The sequence below is a fragment of the Ailuropoda melanoleuca genome, chromosome 15 (assembly GCF_002007445.2).
Source record: "Ailuropoda melanoleuca isolate Jingjing chromosome 15, ASM200744v2, whole genome shotgun sequence".
Taxonomy (NCBI): domain Eukaryota; kingdom Metazoa; phylum Chordata; class Mammalia; order Carnivora; family Ursidae; genus Ailuropoda; species Ailuropoda melanoleuca.
In genome coordinates this window covers 4520197-4543210 of record NC_048232.1, presented here as the reverse complement: position 1 = coordinate 4543210, position 23014 = coordinate 4520197, and the positions used below count along the sequence as shown (strand labels likewise).

Genomic DNA, 23014 nt, shown 5'->3' with positions numbered 1-23014 from the left:
GGTTCTGGCACTAGGATATACATACAGATCAAGGGAATAAAATTAAAAGTCCAAAAATAAACTACGATACCTATGGTCAACTGGTTTTTGACAAGGTGCCAAGCCCATCTGATGGGGAAAGAACAGGTTTTTCAACAAATGGTGCTGGGACAACTGGATAGCCACAGGAAAAAGAAACAGTACCCGTACTTCACATCCTATGTAAAAATTAGCTCACATGGATCAAGCCCTAAATATAAGAGCTTAAACTGGAAAACTTGGGGGTAAACCTACACAACCCTGAATTTGGCAAAGGATTCCTAGATGTGATACCAAAAGAAACAGCAACAAACACAGATAAATTGGACTTCATCAAAATTAAAAACTTTTGTTCTTCAAGGGACAACATCAGGAAACTGAAAAGACAACCCAAAGAATAAGAGAAAATATTTGCAAATCATATATCTGATAAAGGACTTGAATCTAGAATAAAGAACTCTTAAAACTCAACAATGAAAAAAGGACAAATAACCCAGTTTAAAAAAATGGGTGAAGGATGGCTGACCGAAAACGGCCCACATGATTCCATTCATATAAAATGTCCAGAACAGGGAAATACATGGAGACAGAAAGTAAATTAAAGCTGGGGATAAAGGGGGAGGGGGGTTTAGGGAGGGGGATCATAACTGAAGGGCATGGGGTTTCTTTTCAAGATTAAAAAAATGTTCTAAAATTAACTGTGGTGATGGCTGCACATACCTGAATACACAGAAAAACACTGTATTCTTTAAATGTGTAAATTATAAGATATGTGAATCTGTTTTAAAAAACCCAATCATACTTTCATTTTTCTTGTCTGTTGTTTTACAAATTAGTGTACAGTGAGTTTATCTAAAAAAGTTTTGTATTTACATAGATTTATACACCAGTCTTTCTCCTTATGATTTCTGGATTTGATGTCAGCTTAGTTATTTCTTGCTCCACTATTAACTGATATTACCCTGTCATATTTTATGTATTTTTGGAGATGTCTTACATTCTTTCTGGAAAACGGAATATGGATCAGTTACTTCACTCCCTGGTTTGCCTCCAAGGTTCTTCGAACTTCATTTCTATCCTCATGCTGCCTGTGTTACGACGTTTTCTCAGCGGACCTCATTTCTACCCTCACACACAAAAAATGGAAGCCCCACATTGCTTCTCACAACCTACCCCATTCCCCAAAACTTACCTAAAAGTATACCATCCATAGCTCTTAAGCAGCCTAAATTCTCTACACTTAATTTGACTTCCATTCTTTTCTGTCTTCTTAGCTGCTTGCTTAATCATCCCTTCTCTCCTGTCTCTTCGACTTCTCCCTCTACCTATCTCCCAAGCACATCAAGTTTATCCCTTAAGAGTCTGCCCCACAAAATTGTGTTGCCTCCCTCCATTATTTCTTGCCTTCCTGTTGTAGTGAAACTTCTTGAAAGTACAATTCACTCAATATTTCTTGTTCTCCAATCTCAGATTCAAACACTCATCTAGGGTACTGCAGACTGACTTTCCACCAAGTCATCACCTGTATTTGGGATTTTTAATCTGGTATCCATAGTTGGACTCCAAGGGACGGCAAATCTGAAATTTTATGTATATCAGCACTTTTTTGGGAATAATTTTTATAAGACTTAAAAGAGTGTTACAACCCCAAATGTTACCTACTTTTCTCAATGAAGGCAGAATGACCTTTTAAAATGCAAATATGATCATGTGACTGGCTTGTCTTTCAGTATTTCCCCATCACCTTGAAGACAAAACCCAAACTCTCATGGCATACAAGGTCTCCTTCAAGATGTGGCTCTTACCTCTTTAGCATAATCTTTCATCACTATCCCTAAGTCCTTCCCCCTACACAATTAGCATCCAGTCACAGCCAACCAGGTATGATGCCTAGAACTCATCATGCTCATTTGCCTCAGGGCCTTTTAGCATGCTTGTCCCCCATATGAAATCACCCATTTACACCTCTCTAAACTGGTCCTCCAAGACTCAGGGATTTCAACGGGAAATCATTTTCTGTTCTTTTCATAAGTGTTCCTTTTATTTGCATCTATGGCATCCTGTGTATATCTCTACAGTAACTTTTATCACAATTATAATTATTAATTTATCTTTCTTCCCTATAAAATTATAAACTCTTTAGATTAAGTATAGTATTTTCCATCTCCTATTTCTAGTATCTTACATATTTCCTGAATAAATCATACCTCATTCTCTTCTCAAACCCTGCAAACATTCTAAATTCAATATTTTAACAGTCTATGATTGCCAGATTTAATGTCTTTTTATTCCTTATCTAACTTAAACTGTCTAGTCCTTCCTTATCAGGAACATTTGACATAGTCTACCATATCCTCTTTCTCGAAATCCTCTGTTTGCCCTCCTAGATACTGTTCTTACTTGGTTCTTTTCTTACCTCACCAGCTGCTCCGAGTATCCTCTTTACCCTGACCTTTACATGTTGGGAGTGCCTCAGGAGTTAGTCCTCAAACTCTTCTTTATTTATACTCACTATCTAGATGACTTCCCAGTTTCACAATTTCAAGTCTATTTGCTGACAACTCTCAAATTTATATCTGGTTACACAGGTGGGTTCGCTTTATGAAATTTAACCTAGCTAAACACTTATGATTTGTACACCCTTTCATTCAAGTTTTATAGTTCAATAAGAGGTTAAGAAAAGAGAAAAAAGCAAAAAAGAGAGTAATGACTAGAATAATGTAAAGAATTGTTGAATCACCATACTGTACACCTGAAACTAATAAAAACACTCTGTTGATTAAACTTCAATTTAAAAAAAAGAGAAAAGAAAAAAATTGTGATGAACTCTTTAATAGGAGTCTCATAACCTACCCCAAAGCAAACTTTTCCAATAGTCTTCCTTTTCTGAGAGGAGTAAAACCCATCCTTCTAGCGCCTCAGGCCAAAATCCTCAGAGTGCTCCTTCTGCTTTTTCTCTTAACTCCAGTTAATCCATCTGCAAATTCTGTCAGCTCTATTTTCAAACATATCCCAAATACAAATATTTTCCACATCTCCCACTCTGATATGATGTCTCAACTGCAATAACCTAATTGGTCCCTGCTTGTAACAGAATGGTCCTTGTAAATATAGATCACATCATTTCCTCTTGCTTCCCAATTCACTAATTCAAATTTAAAGTCCTTTCAGTGGTCTCCTAGGTACTGCATGATCTGGCCCCAGCCATCTCTCTGATCTCATCCTCTGCCCTTCTTCCCTTTGTTTCACTCCGCTTGGTCATCTTGGCTTCTTTGCAGTCCCTTAAACATACCAAATGAGATTCTACTTAAGGCCTTTGCGCTTGCTGCCCCTCTCTCCAAATATTCACATAGCTTAGATCCTTAATTTCTTCAGATGTCAAATGTCATCATCATCAGAGAGGTTTTTCCTTCTGCTCTTTTAAAAACAGCAACACTACCCTTTCCTTATGTCTATCCATGCCTTAATTCTCTTCAGAGCATGACTGCCTGATATTTTATATATTTGATTATTGTCTTTCTCCCCCAATCAGAATTTAAGCTTCATAAGAGCAGGGACTTCATCTGTTTTATTCACCAGAATTCCCAGTATCTACAATAATGTCTGGAAGGTGCTCAACAGTATTACTGAATGAATGTAGAATGAATTTAACACTGCCTCTGTTTGATATTTCTGAATTCTATTTTCCTTAACCAGTCTTTCCATCTCTCAGTCTGAGTTGATTTCTTTCTCTCTGCTCTTTCATTACCTCTTAAATAAAGGCTGAAATCAGTACAAAGATTTTACAAACGTATATTAAGACAAGGAATACCCTAAACTTCAGAATAATAAAAATCAGTTTCCGATGAAACAAACCCTAGATTTCTGCAGAGTAACTTAACAATGGGTTTATAGGGGCGCCTGGGTGGCTCAGTTGTTAAGCTGCCTTCGGCTCAGGGCATGATCCTGGGGTCCTGGGATCCAGCCCCCCATCCGGCTCCTCCACCGGGAGCTTGCTTCTTCCTCTCCCACTCCCCCGCTTGTGTTCCTCTCTCGCTGGCAGACACTCTGTCAAATGAATAGAATCTTAAAAAACAAAAAACAAACAAAAAACCCCCCCAAAACAATGGGTTTATAAATGCCTTCCTGATGAAAGTAAGGTGTTGTTCTGGCTCTCAAAAAGGGATCAGCACATCCGGGTATAACTGGAATATAAATGATGTAAGGGGCTGTAGTTTGCCCAAAGCAGTATGTGAAACGGACCATAGGGACTTCTGAAATGATGAGCAGATGTGGAATTCCTACAGATAAAAACCAACAAATGACAGTTAACTTATATCGAGAGCTCTCTGTAGGTACTATGTACGCCTGGTACATGCATCATCTTACTAAATTTCACCACTTCTAGGAAGGGGGTACTATTATCGTCTCCATGGTACAGATGAGGGCATAGCCTTAGAAATGGAAGGTCCCACACGCAGTCACTGGACCCTACCACCTCCAACAGTGTGATGGGAAAGCGAAGTTTTCAGTACTTCTTTACAGCGCCCCTGTTCCAGACACAACCTTCTGAAACCCTCCAGTGCCCACCCTTTCCAGGCAAACGAGACAGAATGTGAAATGTGATTAACAGCGAAAAAGTCAGCGGTCATCCTCACCACCTCACCTCACCACCACCCGGGAGGCTGGAACCGGGAGCTGTGCTCGGTTCCCGGACTTGGCCAGTTCTCAGAAACAAGAATTCTGGCGTCCGCAAGACATTTCACGCGAACGCTCGCTTTCAGGCTAAAAGTTCAGTGCCTGTTACAAGTCGTCCGGCTCCAGTGACCATTGCTCTACCCGGAGCCCGCAGGCTCTAGGGCAGTTTCAGTCTCCGCGTTTGCATTTAGGACCCGCTCCCGGCGCAGCCCGGGCCCGGCAGCGGGTGGAGAACCCACCCACCACTTCCGCCCGCCCGCACCGCCCCCCACCGCTGCAGCCTGGGCCGGGGGGATCAGGAGGCGCGGGAGCAGCCTGCGTCCCCGCCTGTGGAAGGGCCTGGAGGAGGAAGAGGAGGGTCAGCAGTCCGCGCCCTCGACTAAGGGCCGGAGGAGGTGGAGGATGTGGAGGAGGAAAAGGGTGAGCAGCCCGCGCCTGAGAAAGAGAAAGAGGAGGAGGTGAGTAAAGAGCGCGCCCCTGCCTTTAGAAGGGCTGGAGAAGGAGGAGGAGGAGGGTGAGCCTCTCGCCCCTCCCCGCGTCCCTCCCCTCTTTCCCCTCCGGCCTCGGACCGGACGCCCGGGTCCCCCAGTCGCTGCCGCCACCCGCGCTTACCGGCCGTCCGGCTCAGGCCTGGGGGCGTCGGCCGAAAGTTCCCCGGCGCCGCCTGCATTGAGCGCGGAGGCCCGGCGGCTTCGCCTCCGCGGCCGGGGCTGCTTCTGGGCCGCCAACTCGGGCTCCATGGCGCGGGGGTGGGGTGGGGGGTGGGGCGGTGGCCGGGTGCCCTGGAGACCCGCTGGGACGGGCACCGCGCCCGACCACTTCTGCCCGGAGAGCAGTTCCTGTCAGGAGGGCGCCGCCACTGCTGCCGCCATCTTCCGGGGTTTGAAAATGGCGGCCGTGCGGCGGCTAGCCAATCGGAAGACAGCGGGCGGTTGCTGGGAAACGTGAAGTCCCGCCCCTTTGATCGGACGGTGGAAGGGATAGCCCTGCACACTAGTGGACCGCGTTGAATTTAGTTCAGACTCCATTTCTAAATCCCAAAGGCCCGATTCCTACTTCACCGTTCATTGGGACTTTGGCCACAGACCAGGACGAACTGGAAGCATTAGGTCTTTCTTAGTGGAGGGGTGGGGAGAAGAGAGATTGAAAGTGATGACCTAAACTGAGATTTGGTGGTTGGCCACATGCACGCTAAATTATTCATGTGAGATAAATCCCCAGTTACCACAGGTAATGGAAGTGTGTTCTTGGGGCCGTCTCTAGGAAACCGCTAAAATCTGATCGTGAGTCGCCCTAGGGAGAGAGAGCCCCTCATTGGCAAAAGGGAGTGAAGGTACCTTCACCCTCTTAAGTCTATGACAGCGGCAAAAAGCACATCAAGTGAAGGACCTTCTCAAATAAAAAAAGACGATCATTAAATAGCACTTTCTTTGATTTTAAATATTGCTTTTTGTGTGTCAAAGCCTTAACAAATTGTAAGAGATTTGACAGAGGAGGAAGATAAAATCAGTTTATTAAAATATCCCTAAGTAGTCAGACTATGAGTATTGAATTCTTTTTTTTTTACTTTCTAGTATTTCATAATTTTTTAAATCATGCGATGCTGAACTTGAATTACATTTATAACACAAGGAAAAATTCTTGTGTGATAAGAATCATGTTGAGATATTCTACCTTATCCTACCCTTCCCCCAAAATTAAAGAAGAAAGTATTGCTTTGCTGCAGTTACAGTAAAACAGTATGGGAATGCTGTCTAAGGAGCTGGGTGTTTTTTTTTTTTTTTTTAAGTCACTGTCGGTAAGAGTCAGAAAAAATAACTGACAGAGGAAACAGACCCGCAAAGACGTTTGTTTCGTGGAATAATCAGGCCGATTTGGAAACATCTGCAGTTATTATGTCTAAACAAATAGAAGACAAGATGGAAGATACAAGATTTCAAAAAAAACAACTTCTAAAAATGAAAAATTATAGTCATTACAATTGACAACTCAGTGCATCACTTTAAAAAAAAGGTTAGGTAAAGCCAAAAGAAGACAGTGGATGAAGGGGAAGATAGCTGGAGAAATTAAGCAGGATATGGCACAGAGGTACAAAGAGATTGTGAATATGAGATGTTCAGAGATGTATAAGCTACAGTAAAAACGTCTAACAAAAAGAAGCGGAAAGCGAAAACGGGAGGAAGACAATATTCAAAAAGATCATGGCTGAGAACTCTCTAAAACTAAGAAAGACATGAATCTACAGATCATTAAGCCTAACAAATCCAAAGCCAGACAGATAAATCCACATAAAGACACATTATGGTAAAACTAAAGAAACCAAGGACAAAGATACATTCTAAAGCAGCCAGAGAGACCTTACAAGGAGCAATTTTTATACCAATGGCTTCTCATAGGCAGGAGCAGGGGCCAGAAGCCAGTGGACTCAGGGAGAAATGCTGACACAGAATTCCATACCCGGTGAGATACCTTTCAGGAAGTTGGGTGAAATAAAGGCATTTCAGAGAAAAGCAAAGGAAAAAAAGTAATTGAAAGACCGCACTCAAGGAAATTGTGAAGGATTTACTTCAGACACAAGTTAAAAAAAAAAAAAAGTGAGAGGGAATGAAAAGCAAAGAAAATGGTAAAACAAGCACTGATTTTTATGAAACAACAACAATAATGCCCTGTAGGCTTAAATACATTTCATTGGTACAAAAGAAAGGATGCCAAAAGATAACCTAGAACATGGGGACAAAGAGAAATAAGATAAAAGCATAAAATAAGATATCTAAATCCAGTTATATTAGTTATTACATTAAATATAATGGACTAAATTCTTCAATTAAAAGATAAATAGGAAAAATTCAGTTATATTATGGTTACAAAGGACACATCAAAAACATGAGAATACTGAAAAGTTTTTAAATTCTTAAGAATGTAAAATGATGGAAAAGACATTCAGACGCTAACCAAGAAACTATATTAAAGTAGTAATATTACTATTCAATAATAAAGATTCAAGGCAAAATCATTCATAGATATAGTCATTTTAAAGTGATAGAATGTTTCAATTCCATAGAAAATCTAATAATCTAAAATTTATGTGTTCTTAATAATGTAGCCTCAAAATATATAAAGCAAAAATTGTCAGAGAAACAATAGAACAATCAACAATCATAATGGAAAAATTTAACACATCTCTAAAATGAATCAATACTCAAAATTTGGACTACACAGTAAATCAGTTTGAAACGTGTATATAAAACATTCCATCCAACAAACTGCCCAATACACATTCTTTTCAAGCGTTCACAGAACATTTTCAAAAATTGACCATATAGCAGAACATAAAGGTTGTCTTGACACATGTATACAGAGAGAAATCATTTAGAGTATGTTCTCTGATCTTAATTCAAATAATCAAAAATAATGGTATAAGTGTATGTTACATATAATAATATCACCATTTAAAATAGAACAAATAATAAAATTAGGAAAAACCAAAACATAGAAAATCCCCATACATTTGGAAGTGATGGTCACGGTCAAGACACACGAGTAGGAGGTGGGAGGTGAAAAGGATACTTTTTTAGTTTGCTCTATGTCCCCAGGGATTGAGTCTTATTTAAAGAGAAGATACTCATGCAGTACTTATGCCTAGAAAAAGCTATTTGCTGTTGCAGCAAATTTCACTCGTACTCTTTCCTCATCCATGCTCCATACATTCTTAATCCAGGAGGAGGATCTTTTTAAGAAGTCAGTTGTTACTTTTAACCAAAACAGGTTTAAGTTGCAAGTAGAATTTGGGCAAGCTCTAATGACGCCACCTGGAGTTGTGCACAGAGCATCTCAGGCCGTTCAGGTCCCGCACGGCCGCTTTGGGAACGAGAACAGAAAAACTTGAAGAAGGGGCTGTACTGCTTTAAATGAAGCAGGTGTCCCAGCCCTCAGGTGGAGTCATTTCCTGCCCTGTGATAAAGGCTGCCTGGGCGTGGGGCTCCTCATTACCGCGGGCCAGCGGGGGCACCTCCAGATCAGCATGGTAAGTGGCTAGGGTCGTTGTACGTGGTCACGGTGTTGTAGCAAATACTCATCGTATGTGGCCCTCTTCCCCACCACACCATCCTTAATAAATTAATACAAGAGAAGAAATGTTTAAGGACGCATTTGTTTCTTTCAGTAACTGTGTTTCAGGCAGATTTGGATGAGCTCTCATCTGTTCATCTGTGGTTTTGCGGCTTTTAGGAAGAGCTTAGTGGATGTGCATGTTAAAAACTGCTTTTAACTGAAGTATAGAAACAAGAACTCCTCCTTCCTTTAGTTCTACATTTGTTTTAGACCTGCTGTGCTGATTTTTCTGTAGAAATCAATTGCTTTGCTTTTAGTTATGCTTTTAGAGTTTCTGGGGACTTCAGACCCAGGTCGTCGTTGCTAAGCTCATAAATGCACAGCAGGGTAAAGTGCACGGACATCTCCTCGTCCTCTCTCGAGTTTCCTTCTTGGGAGATAACAATGAACATAGTTACTTACAGTAATTCCTGTTTGGGAATCATCTCTTAAGATCTACTTTTCTCTTTAATGTCTTATGTGCTAGTCCTAGTAGTTTTTGGTATCTTAGAATTTAAAATTCTTAAATGGAAGCAGCCTTTCAGACTGCTTTCTCATCTTTGATGTTTCCACCCCCTTGGACCTTCTCTCTCCGATATTTTAAGGATGTTGGAGTTGTTTTGCTTGTCAACATTATGCCTTCCTACGTGAGGGATCCCTGTGGTCACGGAAACATTCTGTAGCTTGACTAAATTTCGGTATTCTCGGGGTAATATTGTTCTGTATTGCCTTGCAAGATATTTACGCTGGGGAAAATGGGTACGGGGTACATGAGATCTTTATTCTTTCTTACAACTGCATATGAATCTACTACTTATCTTTATCTCAAAATAAAAAGTTAATTAGAAAATTGTGCCTTCCTAGTAATTCAGATAAGCATTGTAGCAGCTAATGTGCTGTGATTGATAATAATGATATTGAATGGGCAGTTTACAATCTTACTTTATAGTGTGGCTAATGTTTCACAGAGAGTTTGGAAAGGAGGGTATGTCTAAGAGAAGAAGGTGAAGATAACCTTCTATGCCCTGGGACACTGTTATGTCATAAACTCAGCTGCTTCTCAAACCAAGAAGGGTGTGATTGGTCCTTCTTGGGCCAAGTGTCCCTGCCAAGTTCAGAAAGGACAGTATCACTCCTATGTCTAAACCCCTTGGGTAACAGACCGTGTGAAGAGCAGCAATTGCTTTTCTACGTTGGTGATTATTTTTACTGTGAGTACTTGGAGCAAATGCGTGTGCATTGCCCCCCAACCCGGGGCCTGCGTAGTAAGCCGGGGCATGCTGTGGGAGAAATTGACATGTAAATGGCTCAAATGATGGGGAAACTATGAAATGCAACCCCCCCCCATTGAGCATTTTTACCTAAATATTGGGAGTTTTTATCTGGTTACAGTAGCTAAAGTACTGAGATCATTTGCAGTCCAGCAGATATGGTAGGAATGAAGCTGAGCTTTGCAGACAAGCATGTTAGAAGCTTGTTTATGATGGAACATGCTGTTTGATTTTTTTTTATGTGCTGGACAGAGGTTGTAATCCTGGTTGGTGCTGAGCGAGGTGCTTCCTGAATTGAGCTCATAGCCTTTGTCATCAGAGACCCATAGTTGCACAGAGAAGAAACAAGGGGGGAGTTCTACTCAAGTACTGAACTTGAATTCCTCATAAAGCAGAAAGGGCGGTGTTAGGCTTTGGGAATCAAGGAGACAAAGTACGAGGGCTTGATGTGGTGGGGCAGGAACGGAGTCCAAGTCGGATTGCAGGGCTGTGGCCAGCCCTAGCTCCCTCCCTCCCTGGACTAGTGGTTGAATCTCAGACCTTGTCGAGGGAAAGAGCAGCCTGGACAAGGGCAGGGCTGCCTATCAGCTCAGCAAGCCAACAGCGGGCAGGGCCCCCGTGAGATGGAGAACAGGCTTCTCACCCCACCAGCCCCCCTGCACCGACCCATCCCACACCCGCTGGCAGCCAAAACCCAACAACATTCAAATGCGTGCTTGTTGCCCTTGCGGTTTTTTAGGATCTTTTTCTTTCCTTCTCTTAGATGAGTAGATATTCGTGTCTGTTTAAAGGACCAGAACAGTCACTGGCCTTTAAAAAGAAAGGAGAATGGTGATTTAAACGGGGGAAGGGAGAGTGGAGGCTGATGAGGGTGATAGAAAACAGTGGCGTTTGAACAGGGAAAAAAAAAATCACTGCCCAGATGTAACTATAGTTAATATTTGATGTGTTTTAAAGATCTTTTTTCTATGCTTATTTTTTAATGTATTTGATAACATACCTTATATACAATTATATGACTTGCATACCTTCTACGTCCTTTTCATCATAAGCTTTTGCCATGTCATAAAATTGGGGGGGTAAACTTCTAAGAGTTGTAAGGGTTGCATAACTCTTTCTTCAAATGCCCAACAAAAGGGAATGTAGATTGGTTCTTGATCCTCACTCTTATAAATAATAATACTGTGAATGCCCTTGTGCCTAAATCTTTGCATTTTTAGATTTTTTTTTTTTTTTTTTAAAGATTTTATTTATTTATTCGACAGAGATAGAGACAGCCAGCGAGAAAGGGAACACAAGCAGGGGGAGCGGGAGAGGAAGAAGCAGGCTCATAGCAGAGGAGCCTGATGTGGGGCTCGATCCCAGAACTCCGGGATCACGCCCTGAGCCGAAGGCAGACGCTTAACCGCTGTGCCACCCAGGCGCCCCTGCATTTTTAGATTTTTAAAAAAATAATTTGTTTATGTCATTTGTCTGTTTATCTACTAACTATCTCAAGTGTTTGGTTGGTTTTTAAAGGTTTTATTTTTAAATAATTTCTATACCCAGCTTGGGGCTTGAGCTTAAAACCCTGAGGTCAAGCGTCACATGCTCTAGTAACTGAGCCAGCCAGGCGCCCCTCAAGTGTTTTTTTTTTAATTAATGTACATAAAATTGCATTATTGATAGCCACTAATATGAAGAACTATATATGAATCATTTTTTGTATACATCATCATTCTTATTTGTTTATTACAATATTGAGTTTTTACACTTTTGGGTTGTGAATCTATTACATGTTTCCTTGGTAAATTTTCCACTAATTTTATGCTTAGAACATCCGTCCTTCTTTAGAGCACATATGGATAGTAAATATAAAATCTCAAGATACGAAAAGGTAACATCTTTAAGTGCAATGGGTTTTAATATATGTGAAGGTTATACATTGATTTTTGGTTTTATTTCTTTCCGGTAACTAATAGTCCAGCTAAGATTTTTCTGGGTGAGGCAGCTTAATTATATATATATATACATGTATATATACATGTATATATATATATATGTAGAGACATTCTTAACTCAAGCTTAGCCCATTACACAGTAAGTCCTTAACTTACGTTGTTGAAAGAACTCTTTCGGTAAAATGGGAGTCCTTGGTTCAGTTGTTCTTAAAGTGTACCTGTGTCCTGGTTTTTGGTTTCCATGAGACACTTCTAATTAGCCTTTGGCTTTTGTGAGCTTGGTCTCTATCGATTGTGAGCGGCATTACTGAGTGACCAAGCTCATGTATCTACAAAGGCTATTAGCTCTAACTTCCCATGGCTTATTTCAGAGGGAGTGCCTTTCCATCCACATTGGCCAAGCTGGTATCCAGATTGGGGATGCTTGCTGGGAACTCTATTGCCTGGAACATGGAATCCAGCCAGATGGCGTTGTTCTCAACAGTGATCAGCTGGAAAGTGCAAACTTGGAGCATATGGATACATCTTTCAATACCTTTTTTTGTGAGACGAGAGCTGGGAAGCATGTGCCCAGAGCACTCTTCATGGATCTGGAACCCGCAGTTATAGGTAACGTAAGGCTTGCATTCAACTGTACTTAACCAGGTCCGTGCTCAAAGCAAACAAATCCAGTACCAGTGGATGGGATCATCAGATTATATGAATCTATCTGAATAGGATCATGGGGACATTTTAAAGATCTAGAAGTTCGCTTCATAACCACTTAAGGTGATCGGCATGAAAACATACCCAGAGGGAATACTTGCTTAGCCTTCTTTTTCTGTGTGATGAAACAAATTCAAACCTTGTTAGTTTCTCCACACACATCTATTGTCACAGAAGATTAAATCTTTTCTTGGATTTGAAAGCCAGTTGCTAGAAGTTTCCAACAAAGAATCTGAAATTTGGCATTACCTGAACATGATTCCAAACAGGCAAGGAGCCAAACAAATCCTCCAATTGTGGGGAATCAGTACAATTTTATGATTATTAATGGCAGACTTTGTAGTGTCTTGTCCAGAAATAGCATGGCGGCTCGATTCCAAGAGCAAGCATCGCATGAGCACAGGCAGAAGTCCATGGGATTTTTATAATCTAGCCTCGGAAGTCACAGTATTTCACTGTCATTGTCTGATGGCTTAAGACCATTACAGAGATCCACCCAGGGAGGGAATAGAGACTTCACCTCTTGATGTGGAAAGAGCAAGGTTCTAGAAGCACATGAGAGATGGAAAACATTCTTGTGGCCGTCTTTGGAAAATGCAATCCTTACACACTGGATTGGAGTTCATTTCCTTATTGAAACCAGGTCGGATCAAGTAACTGATGGTGAAAGTAGATCGACGTCCATGGGAAGGAAAAGATGGAAAATGTTAGTGCGAGGGGAGGGTAAGAACTGCCTAGACCAGGACGCCTATATGCAGTTTCCATGTTTGCTGGATGTGAAAGGATTAAAAATACGGAAATGTTGGTGGCTTCAGGAATAGGTGAGATTTGTATGGAGGGTAAGAGAGGCAGCTACATTGTCTTCTGACTTGAGTTCTAAGTGTCCGAAGAGAATATCTAAAATTTTTTTTCAGACAAATGGGGGTTTGTAATTGTGAGTGTTAACTGAATTCTGGTATCCCAGCAACCTGGACAGGGTGGAATATGTCCCCAGAGGACTTTGGTGAATGTAGCTAAAGAAACAGCATGAGAGGGCACATCTCAGTATTATGAATGCTAGAGCAGATATTTTAACTTGCGCCAATCCGAAGATGCTAGGCAAATAGGAGACTTAGGACCTGGAATCAGAAGCTAATATGCAAGTCAGGGCAGAGATACATGGCAGGAAGAGACCATAGGAAACTCCCCAATCCTCTAGAATACAGGGAATAGAGAGAGGGGAGCTTTGTGGATCTGGAGCTGGCCCAAACAAAGAGGCATAAGCTCCAGGTTTTAGGAGAAGGCGCTAGTTTTCCTTGTTCTGCTCAGCAAATTAGAGACCCTCACACATGCAAGGCACTGTTCTTGACGTTGGAGGTGTATATACCCTCAGTCTTCGTGGAGCCTACATTCTAGTGGCGTGCAGACCTATAAAAACTATACTGTGTGCCTGATGGTGATCAGTGGCATGGAGAAGGATAAAGCAGGGCCACAGGGATAGGGAATGTTGTGGATGATGGGAGGTGTTTTTTCTAAAGGAATGCCGAGGAAGGCCTTGCAGAGAGGGTGACATGTAGAGATCTGAAGGCAGTGAGGACATGAACCTTACCTCCCTGGAAAAGATCGGAAAAGATTTTATGGACAAAGTGATATTTATTTGAGTCTTGAAGACTGGGTAAGAGGGTTTTAACAGTTCACAGGTGAGAGAGGATGGAAAACATGAGCAAAGACATGTTCAGACACCTGTGAATATTGTTTCAGCTTGAAAAGAGGGAGGATGTTGATATAGCCGAGTCACAGAAGACATAAACTGGAGTGGAGGCTGACCATGGAGTTTCCTTGAATAATATCTGTGGTGTGAACCTGGTAGGAAATAGGGGGCCAGATTGAGAACTGTAATCCAGTAACGTTAATCACAGAGATTTATTCATGAACATATTCAGTGTTTCTTTAGCACCTGCTATGTGCCACGTACTGATCTAGAAAGAGAGTGGATAGGAGAAAATTACAAGGTTTTTGTGATGTGTGGACTGAGAATGGAGAAGAGAACACAGATTTGAGAGACGTCCATGTAAAACGGAGCAACGGATTACATGAATGTTCTGGAGAGAATTCAGAGGTGCCACCCAGACTTCACCATTTCAATAATGGGATTGAAAAATGAGATTGGAATTCCAGAGGGGGGACCTAGATTTGTGGGAGTAGATACGTTCCATTTGGGCATGAGGGATTTGAAGCGTCCACAGGTTGGTCCTCGTAGAAGATGGGGAACCAGAGGTTTTCAGTGAGAAGTTATCCTGTGGAGATGATACTAAAAGACTGTGAAAGTAGCTGATCTTGTCCAAAGCCAGCCCGAATGGTTTTAGAATGAAGGAAAGGTGAGTTTTAGTTGTGTTTGTGGAGTAGAATTCTACTGAAGGTGTTTGTAGGCAGAACAAAGGGGGAGGAAAAGGGGGGGGAGGATTCAGAGGAGTGAGGGGACCTATAGCACTGAGAGGGTGGGTCGTGCATTTCCTTCTCTGAGGTAGAGACTGAGGATTTTGTGGCAAGGAGGAAGGTGTTCATTGAGGAGTTCCGTGATTGGAATAATGGGGTGATGCTGTGTGAGAACTCAGAAAAAGGAGAAGAGGTTTAATACACATTTAGAGAAGAGGACAGTGGGTCAAGGGAAGCATGAAGGGTGTGCTGAGTGGGGCCTGAAGGGGCCGAGAGCACAGCTGGGGTGGGTGGTGCCCATTATGTGCAGAGCAGGTTGAGCAGGGACGTGAGGCTGGTGGCAAGCGCATGGCTCTGATCACAGGGCCAGGCTGTGTGAGCAGACCAGTGAAGCCAACGTGAAGGGAGGAGGGGTGGAAGAAGAAAACGCTGGGAGTTCCAGGTCGTGGCGAGAAAGAATTCAACATCATTCAATGAATTCATTGAACATTCATTCAGGAGGAACATAGAGATGAATGAACGTCCATCCCTTCTATCCCTTCCCGCTCACTGTCCTCGTGAGTTCAGTCCATTTTAACAAAATATTGTAGACTGGGGGCTTAAACCACAGAGATTTATTTCTTACTGTCTGGAGATGGGAAGTCCAAGACCAGGGGGACAGCGTGGTTGGTGTCTGACAAGCACTCTCTCCCCGATTTGCAGACAACTGCCTTCTCACTGGGTCCTCACATCTGGTCTCTTGCAAGGGCACTAACCCATTCACGAGGGTCCCACCCTCATGGCCCAGGCACCTCCCAAAGGCCCCACCTCCTAACATTATCACACTGCAGGGAGGGCTTCAATGTATGGATCATGGGGACACACGCACATTCAGTCCTCAGCAGCTACTGTTCATTAGCAAGGAACCACACAGGTATTTTCCTATAATCCTTTCAGCAATTCCGTCAGGAAACCTTATTGCTGTCCTGTGTTAACAGATGAAGAAGCTGAGGCTTGGGCAGGTCATGGAAGTGGCCTTAGGTCATTGAGCTGTAAAGGGCAGAACTGGGTTTGACCCCCGGTTTGTCAACTGATAAAAAGCCATTCTCTTTTAACGAAAAAGCAACATAAGCTAGTGGAGAAGAAAATGTAAATGGTCGTAGCAACACTAACACACGTGTTCAGTTGAGCCATATAAAATTCCCCATGGTCAGTTATTTTTTACCTAAAAAATGTCAGTATCCTCTGATGCAACCTAATAACAATAGAAATGTCTGTGAGGTGCAGAGGTATTCCCGAGGAAGGGATGAGTAGCCGGGGAGCCATCAGCCATCTATGGCTGAGGGAGCAGCGTTGACAGCTTCCCAGAGGTGTGGAGGAGCACCCACCTTGAACAGGAACAGGGTGTGAGTAGGAGAGTGATGGGGACAGGAAGCTGGAAAGACTGTTGAGCTGGGTCATGGGCAAGCTGGGGGAAGTGAGGAAGTGTGGTTGGTGAAAGGATTTTGCAACTTTAAGATTTTGTCGGGAGGACAGTTGTGAGTGATTTCAAGTGGAATGGAGATGAATAGCATTGGAAGTAAGGAAGCAAGGGGCCGTCAAATAATCATGTTTAAAAACCACTGAACTCCCTGAGGGTGCTGGTTAAGGACACTGGGCCAGATGCTCATGTCTCTGAGCCAAGTGGAGAAAGTGCCAGGAAGTGAGAGTGGACAGTTTGGGTGTACTCGTAAAAATGGCAGTGCTATAATCACTGATCTCCAAGAAAGTGGTTTTTACCGAAGAATTTTCAGAATGACCTTCAAGATCTCCATTGGACATTACCATGAAGAAGCAGGCTTCCAAAATTCCAGAAATTCCCTTTAAGCCTGAACTCAGCCTTATAGCTGCAGGATAGTCTGCCCAGAGTCATATGCCCACTGATGTCTTGTTTATAAATACGTCTTTTAAAACTCTTCACTTTGGTGGGTTTTTTGGTTTGTCTTTTTGTTTACTTTTTTGGTGTGGGTATGTTAGTTAAGAGTCCTTTAAATCGATTTTAGTAAATTTCAGTATTTGGGGGTATACAAAATTATGGTTAGAAGTTCATGGTCATGGACAGGAGAGCAAGGTGAATTGAGAGAGCTGTCTCGTTCTTAGAAATGGAGTGTGTTTCCTCTTGGGCAGTGAGCTTCTAGGATTATCTATAGGTATCTGGTGATGAGGCTGATGCGGGATTAACATAAGTACATGTCATGAAGCCAATTGTGTCATTATTATTGATAACGTTGTTGTATGGGCTGTGCATTGTGCCCTAAGATCTCATGTAATCGTCCTAGGAGCTCCGGAGGGGGGGGGTGTCTTGTCATCATCCTTATATGCGAGGTGAGGTGGAGATTTAGGGGTGCTAAGGAACTGGTGGATAGCTGAGTGAAGAAGGAAACCATGAACGTGGGAAACAGATTGCTTCTCTTGAATACTGTACAGCATAGTGTCCCTCTGTAACCAGGGCACCGTTCCCAGAGCCTGCTTGGCCCTCAAACCCTGTTGCGTAATTCTGTAGGAATTGTGCTATCTGGGTAGTTCTAGGCCTGGGGAGCAGGACGTGGGCCCGAGACATGAGTGTTTGGGTATTTTCTCATTATGTGAGCAGGTTTTTAAAAGGAGGAAAACCAGGCAGGAGTTGCCCTTGGCTGTGTTGAGGACTGCCAGCATCTTAACCCCAATTTCCCTGCTTCATGAGTTTATATCAACCTTATTCGAGTTGGGTGGGCATTTGAGCTCATTACACCTTCTTTGTTAAAGTCTCTGTTACAGTAGATGAGTAATAATTTAGATTGGTCCACTTTTCTCTGCTTTTCTGGCACTCAACTGGCTATTTGTAGATAGAAATACTGGTCTTAGAATGCCAGAGTGTCACAGGGTGTGTGATGGTTTGAAGAGTGTCTCTGTGTCCACCTAGAACCTCAGATTATGCCTTTACTTGGAAATAAGTTCTTTGCCGATGTACTGACTTGATGTCCTATGGATTGGGGTCAGCCCTAACTCCACGGGTCTGTGTCCTTATGAGAGGAAGAGGGGACCCAGTCAGGGGGAGCGGGCATGCGTGATGGAGGCAGGCACGAGTGGTGCCACCCCAAGCCGAGGAACCACTTCTCCCTGAGACCTCCGGTAGGAACCAGCCCTGCCAACACCTTGACTTTGGACTTCTGGCATCCTGAACTGTGAGAGAAAACATATATCTTGTTTTCAGCCACCAAGATTGTAATTTGTTACAGCAGCTGTAAGAAACTAACAAAGGGTCTACGTTGGGAAAATGTGCTTTCAACTTGTCTGAAGTGATGACACTGTTCCTAGACTAAGGAAGGCCAGCTCAGCGGTTGGAAGCCCCTTCTTTAGTGCAACACTGGGGAAAGGAGGGTCAGGTGCTGGGCTGTGCAGCCATTGGCAAAGGGTTAGCAGTTGAAGGCAGTGGAGTGCGCTGACCCATGTCCCCTCTGCAGATGGGATTCGAGCCGGCCGGCACCGCTCTCTCTTCCACCCAGAGCAGCTCGTCAGCGGGAAGGAAGACGCCGCAAACAACTATGCCCGCGGTCGCTACTCTGTGGGGTCCGAGATCATCGACCTTGTGCTGGAGAGGATCCGAAAGCTGGCAAGTCGCCCTTTCTCCCTACCCGGGGGCCGTACCTGAGTGCCTGGGATCCGCCTTCCAAACGGCACCCGTGCTTCCTACCACCCGGGTCACCGCCACCAGCCTCTCCCACAGAGGCTCCAAGCTGGGCAGCACCTAGATATTGGCTTTGATGACGCTGTGTAATGCAGGAAGGGTGAAGGAAACCTTTACACTTACTGCAGCCCCACCTACTCTTTTTTTAGTTTAGATTTATGCGGAAATATTTTTTTTCAGCTGCTTTATTGAGATATAACCGACACATAGCAGTGTGTACAGCATGATGATTTTACACTTATACTGCACAGCGATTGCCACAGTACTTTGTGTGTGTGTGTGTGGTGACAACATTTAACACCCATTCTCTTAGCAACTTTCAAGCAGACGGCACGGTATTGTTAACCATTAACTCCCAGAACGGACTCCTCTTCCACCTGGAAGTTTGTGTCCTTTGACCAACATCTCCCCGTTTCCCCACCCACAGCCCCTACCGTATACTGTGCTCCTTTCTGTTTCTATGAATTTGACATTTTTCGATTCCACGTGTATGAATGGGATGATACGGTATTTGTCTTTCTGTGCCTGACTTAGTCACTTGGCATAAAGCCCTTAAGGTCCATCCATGCCGTCCCAGATGGCAGGATGTCCCTCTTTTTAATGACTAGCCCCCCTCTATTCTTGCTTCTGCCCACTCATCATGGCTCACCTTGCTAGCACAGACTTCCAAAGCATCCCAACACTTGTCCTTTACCAGTAGCATCCGTTATTCGTGACGTTAACAGGAGACACATCCTACCTGGAGATTAGTTACTCTAGTTACTGACGGTGAACTCTTCTCTAAGGACGTGCGTCTGGAAAATCCTTTGTCGAGTACATATTTTGGTGTCTGGCATCATCCTTAAGCAATACAATGCCTTTTATGCCAGTGTGGTAGATTGGATGTACAAGTGGTAGGCACTCCATTTCCTGGAGGGGCGGAGGGAGTAGGTTGCTTCAATATTTTGCCATCTTGTTTGTTACTGAGAAAGACCTTGCTTTAGGTCACATGCAGATACGTTCGTGGAGGGCAGCTAAAGACAGGTGAATATTTATGCTTTCCTTCTAGTGAAATTCTAAAGCGCTTCCCTTACTCCAGAGGTAAGCACTCACGTGTGGTACTGGAGCGTTAACAATGGGACACCCGTCCTTTCTGAAAGCTTTCTTTGTTCGGGGGAGCTTCCCATCTCCCCTCTACCACTGCTTGTGGGTTCCCGTGGCCCAGGTCTCACCCTCCTTTGCTTCCCCAGGCAGAGCAGTGCAGTGGACTCCAGGGATTTTTGATCTTCCGAAGCTTTGGAGGAGGCACCGGATCGGGATTGACGTCTCTCTTAATGGAGCAGCTCTCGATAGAATACAGCCGGAAGACGAAACTGGAGTTCTCTGTCTATCCGGCCCCCAGGATCTCCACTGCTGTAGTGGAGCCTTACAACTCCGTCCTCACCACGCACTCCACCCTGGAGCACGCGGACTGCACCTTCATGGTGGACAACGAGGCCATCTATGACATCTGCCACCATAAACTTGGTGTCGAGCGCCCCTCTTACGCCAGCATTAATAGGCTGATAGGTCAGGCGGTCTCTTGCATTACTGCTTCCCTCCGGTTTGAAGGGCCCTTGAATGTGGACCTCATTGAATTCCAGACCAACCTAGTACCTTATCCAAGAATACATTTCCCCATGACAACCTTCGCCCCCATCATCTCTGCAGACAACGCCTACCGCGAGGAGCTCTCTGTGTCCGACATCACCGCTGCTTGCTTTGACTTCTCCAATCAGCTGGTCAAGTGCGACCCTCGGCTGGGGAAGTACATGGCCTGCTGCCTACTCTACAGAGGGGACGTGGTCCCCAAAGATGTGAATGCAGCCATTGCAGCCATGAAGTCAAGGAACTCTGTGCAGTTTGTGGACTGGTGTCCAACTGGCTTCAAGGTGGGCATCAACAACCAGCCACCCACAGTGATGCCAGGAGGGGACCTGGCCAAGGTCCAGCGGGCCGTGTGCATGCTGAGCAACACCACGGCCGTCGTGGAGGCCTGGGCCCGCCTGGACCACAAGTTTGACCTCATGTACGCCAAGAGGGCGTTTCTGCACTGGTACATCAGGGAAGGCATGGAGGAAGGCGAGTTCTCAGAGGCCCGGGAAGACTTGGCCGCTCTGGAGAAGGATTACGAAGAAATGGGACAAAGTTTCTGATGGAAACGTAGCCGGGGAGAATGAGTGTTAAGTCAAAGTGTCATTATGTACTCTTGGTAGGTAGAGTTCCCCTGTTTACAAGAAACTGGAAACCAAATCAAGCAAGACCCTAAGCTCTGCACTAAATCAGATGGGTCAGTATCAACAATGAGCTCATAGTTCCTTGTCTGTTGGTTCAGCACGGCTACCTGTGAACCCCCCAGGTTTGGGGTCCTTTGAGCGTCTGGATCATGTCCATGTTTCTTTTCTTTCTTTCTTTTTTTTTCTTAGAATGGAAACCTAGCTTTATTCTTTGCATTTTCAAAAAAAGATGATGAAACCCTAAAGTCAGTGCTTTTGCTTTCCCTTTTTTTGCGGTGTTAAACAGCACATGTTAATTACTCATGTTATTTCCCCCCTGTTTATATTTTGTACATTGATTAAATAATGAATCTTTTCAGTATCATTTTTTCTTTCTTCCAAAGGTGGGCCTTAAGGTCTTAGTTTGCTTTTGATACAAACAAATAGCAAGACTATTCTTGGGTCTTTCAAAAATTTGCATCTGTGTTCCTGTGGGTCAGAAGGTGAAAAGTTAGCCCCCCATCGTTGAAGAGACGTTTTTGAAGTGTGGCCGGCAGAGTCCTGCATCAGAACCAGTGGAGAGGTTTAAAAAAAAATTAATGGAATTCATTTTTGGTATTAAATTATCCCACTTTCAAACAAGTTGTAACTTAAAATGGAAAAAAAAAGTTACAAATGCATTAAAACATCAGCCTCATTTTTATTATCCGCGGTGTTTAGTCTGACTAATCACTGGAATTCAGGTGAACTAGGCCGTACAAAGGTGCTCACTGGGGTGTACGTGTTGCTCTTCAGCTGATGGTAGACAGTTTCCAGGGGCCTCATTCAGCTGTGGTGTTACCTGGCAGCCTTGGTCCGCCATCTGTGCTCTCTTGGCCCCAGCGTGGTCAAGGCTTTTGGTTCAGGTGGATATCTGAGGGTGACAGCCACTAAAGCCTTGGCTGAAGGCGTAAAGATGAGGGTCGTATTGAGAGATCTACCAAACTGCAGTACAACCACCTTCTTATTGCGTGGACCCAGACTGGGCCACTCCACCTTTAACGGTTTCCTGGTAGATGCTCTTATTACTAATATCACTGCCCTGGCCTTCCAGAGCTCCATTCACACGATGTACCATTTTGCCTGTGTTCCACTCATACGGTGGCACCATGGAGGCCACTGAGCACACTTCGGTGGAAATGATGTCTAGACACTTCAAGACATGCCTGTCAAGAGGTGGTTTTCCAGGTCACCCATCAGTGAGTTTTGCTCAGTCCTCAAGTCTCAAAGCGTTTGGCTGGATCCCCGTTGCTCTCTACATCCAAGGCCCTCTGCCAAGGGCTCAATCTATGTTGACACTAAAACAACTTCATACCAGAGTTCCCTTTGGAACCTGAGGCCTGTTAAACCTGAGATGTGCCAAGACGTCCAGGATAATAATAAGGAAAGGAATGATTCTCATTCCTATGTCTCTGACCTGCTGTGATCAAATATTTGGAGGAAAGTAAAAATAAATAAATAAATAAATAAATAAATATTTTTTCCTACACAGAAAGGAGTGATTTGGTGCCCTCTGTCACTTTCCCCGAATCCAACATAGACCAACAGTGGACTTTGTGGCTCTATAAGCATGAAAGAAAACCTTCAATGCTTGAAGGAGCCTATATCCAAATTTATGGGGTTCTCTTTTTCAACTAACCTATGTGTCTTATGCTTGCATTTTAAATCTTTTTTTTTTTTTTAAGATTTTATTTATTTATTCAACAGAGATAGAGACAGCCAGCGAGAGAGGGAACACAGGCAGGGGGAGTGGGAGAGGAAGAAGCAGGCTCATAGCGGAGGAGCCTGATGTGGGGCTCGATCCCACAACACCGGGATCACGCCCTGAGCCGAAGGCAGATGCCCAACCGCTGTGCCACCCAGGCGCCCCTATGCTTGCATTTTAAAATCCTCTGTCTTGGGGCTCCTGGGTGGCACAGCGGTTAAGCGTCTGCCTTCGGC

The 23014-nt window shown here is 43.7% G+C and overlaps 2 protein-coding genes across 4 annotated transcripts in view; one reads left to right on the top strand and one right to left on the bottom strand.

Annotated features, from left to right (window-relative positions):
* NET1 (neuroepithelial cell transforming 1) overlaps positions 1 to 5435 on the bottom strand; it is a 60414-nt gene extending 54979 nt beyond the window's left edge. The window contains exon 1 of the mRNA XM_034643576.1: positions 5308 to 5435. Within this exon, the coding sequence (XP_034499467.1) occupies positions 5308 to 5435 (128 nt within the window). The remainder of the gene's footprint in view (positions 1 to 5307) is intronic.
* On the top strand, positions 4663 to 22501 carry TUBAL3 (tubulin alpha like 3). 3 transcript variants are annotated; one of them, XM_034643577.1, is made up of 4 exons: positions 4663 to 5153; positions 12367 to 12604; positions 18577 to 18725; positions 20030 to 22500. In XM_034643577.1, the coding sequence occupies exons 2-4, from the start codon at positions 12511 to 12513 to the stop codon at positions 20972 to 20974; spliced, it is 1188 nt and encodes a 395-aa protein (XP_034499468.1). In that variant the 5' UTR covers positions 4663 to 5153; positions 12367 to 12510; the 3' UTR covers positions 20975 to 22500. The 3 variants fall into 3 exon arrangements, with proteins under 3 accessions (XP_034499468.1, XP_034499470.1, XP_034499469.1); XM_034643579.1 differs by lacking the exon at positions 4663 to 5153 and adding an exon at positions 8629 to 8719 and having other exon boundaries at positions 20030 to 22501; XM_034643578.1 differs by lacking the exons at positions 4663 to 5153; positions 12367 to 12604 and adding an exon at positions 12619 to 13521 and having other exon boundaries at positions 20030 to 22501.
* The last annotated feature ends 513 nt before the right edge of the window (positions 22502 to 23014 follow it).

What these genes read in the sequence shown, in the direction of transcription:
- TUBAL3 (XM_034643579.1), top strand. An exon ending in TCTGGAACCCGCAGTTATAG is followed by an intron (nt 12,605 to 18,576) that starts GTAACGTAAGGC and finishes TCCCCTCTGCAG; the next exon opens with ATGGGATTCGAGCCGGCCGG. An exon ending in TGGAGAGGATCCGAAAGCTG is followed by an intron (nt 18,726 to 20,029) that starts GCAAGTCGCCCT and finishes TTGCTTCCCCAG; the next exon opens with GCAGAGCAGTGCAGTGGACT.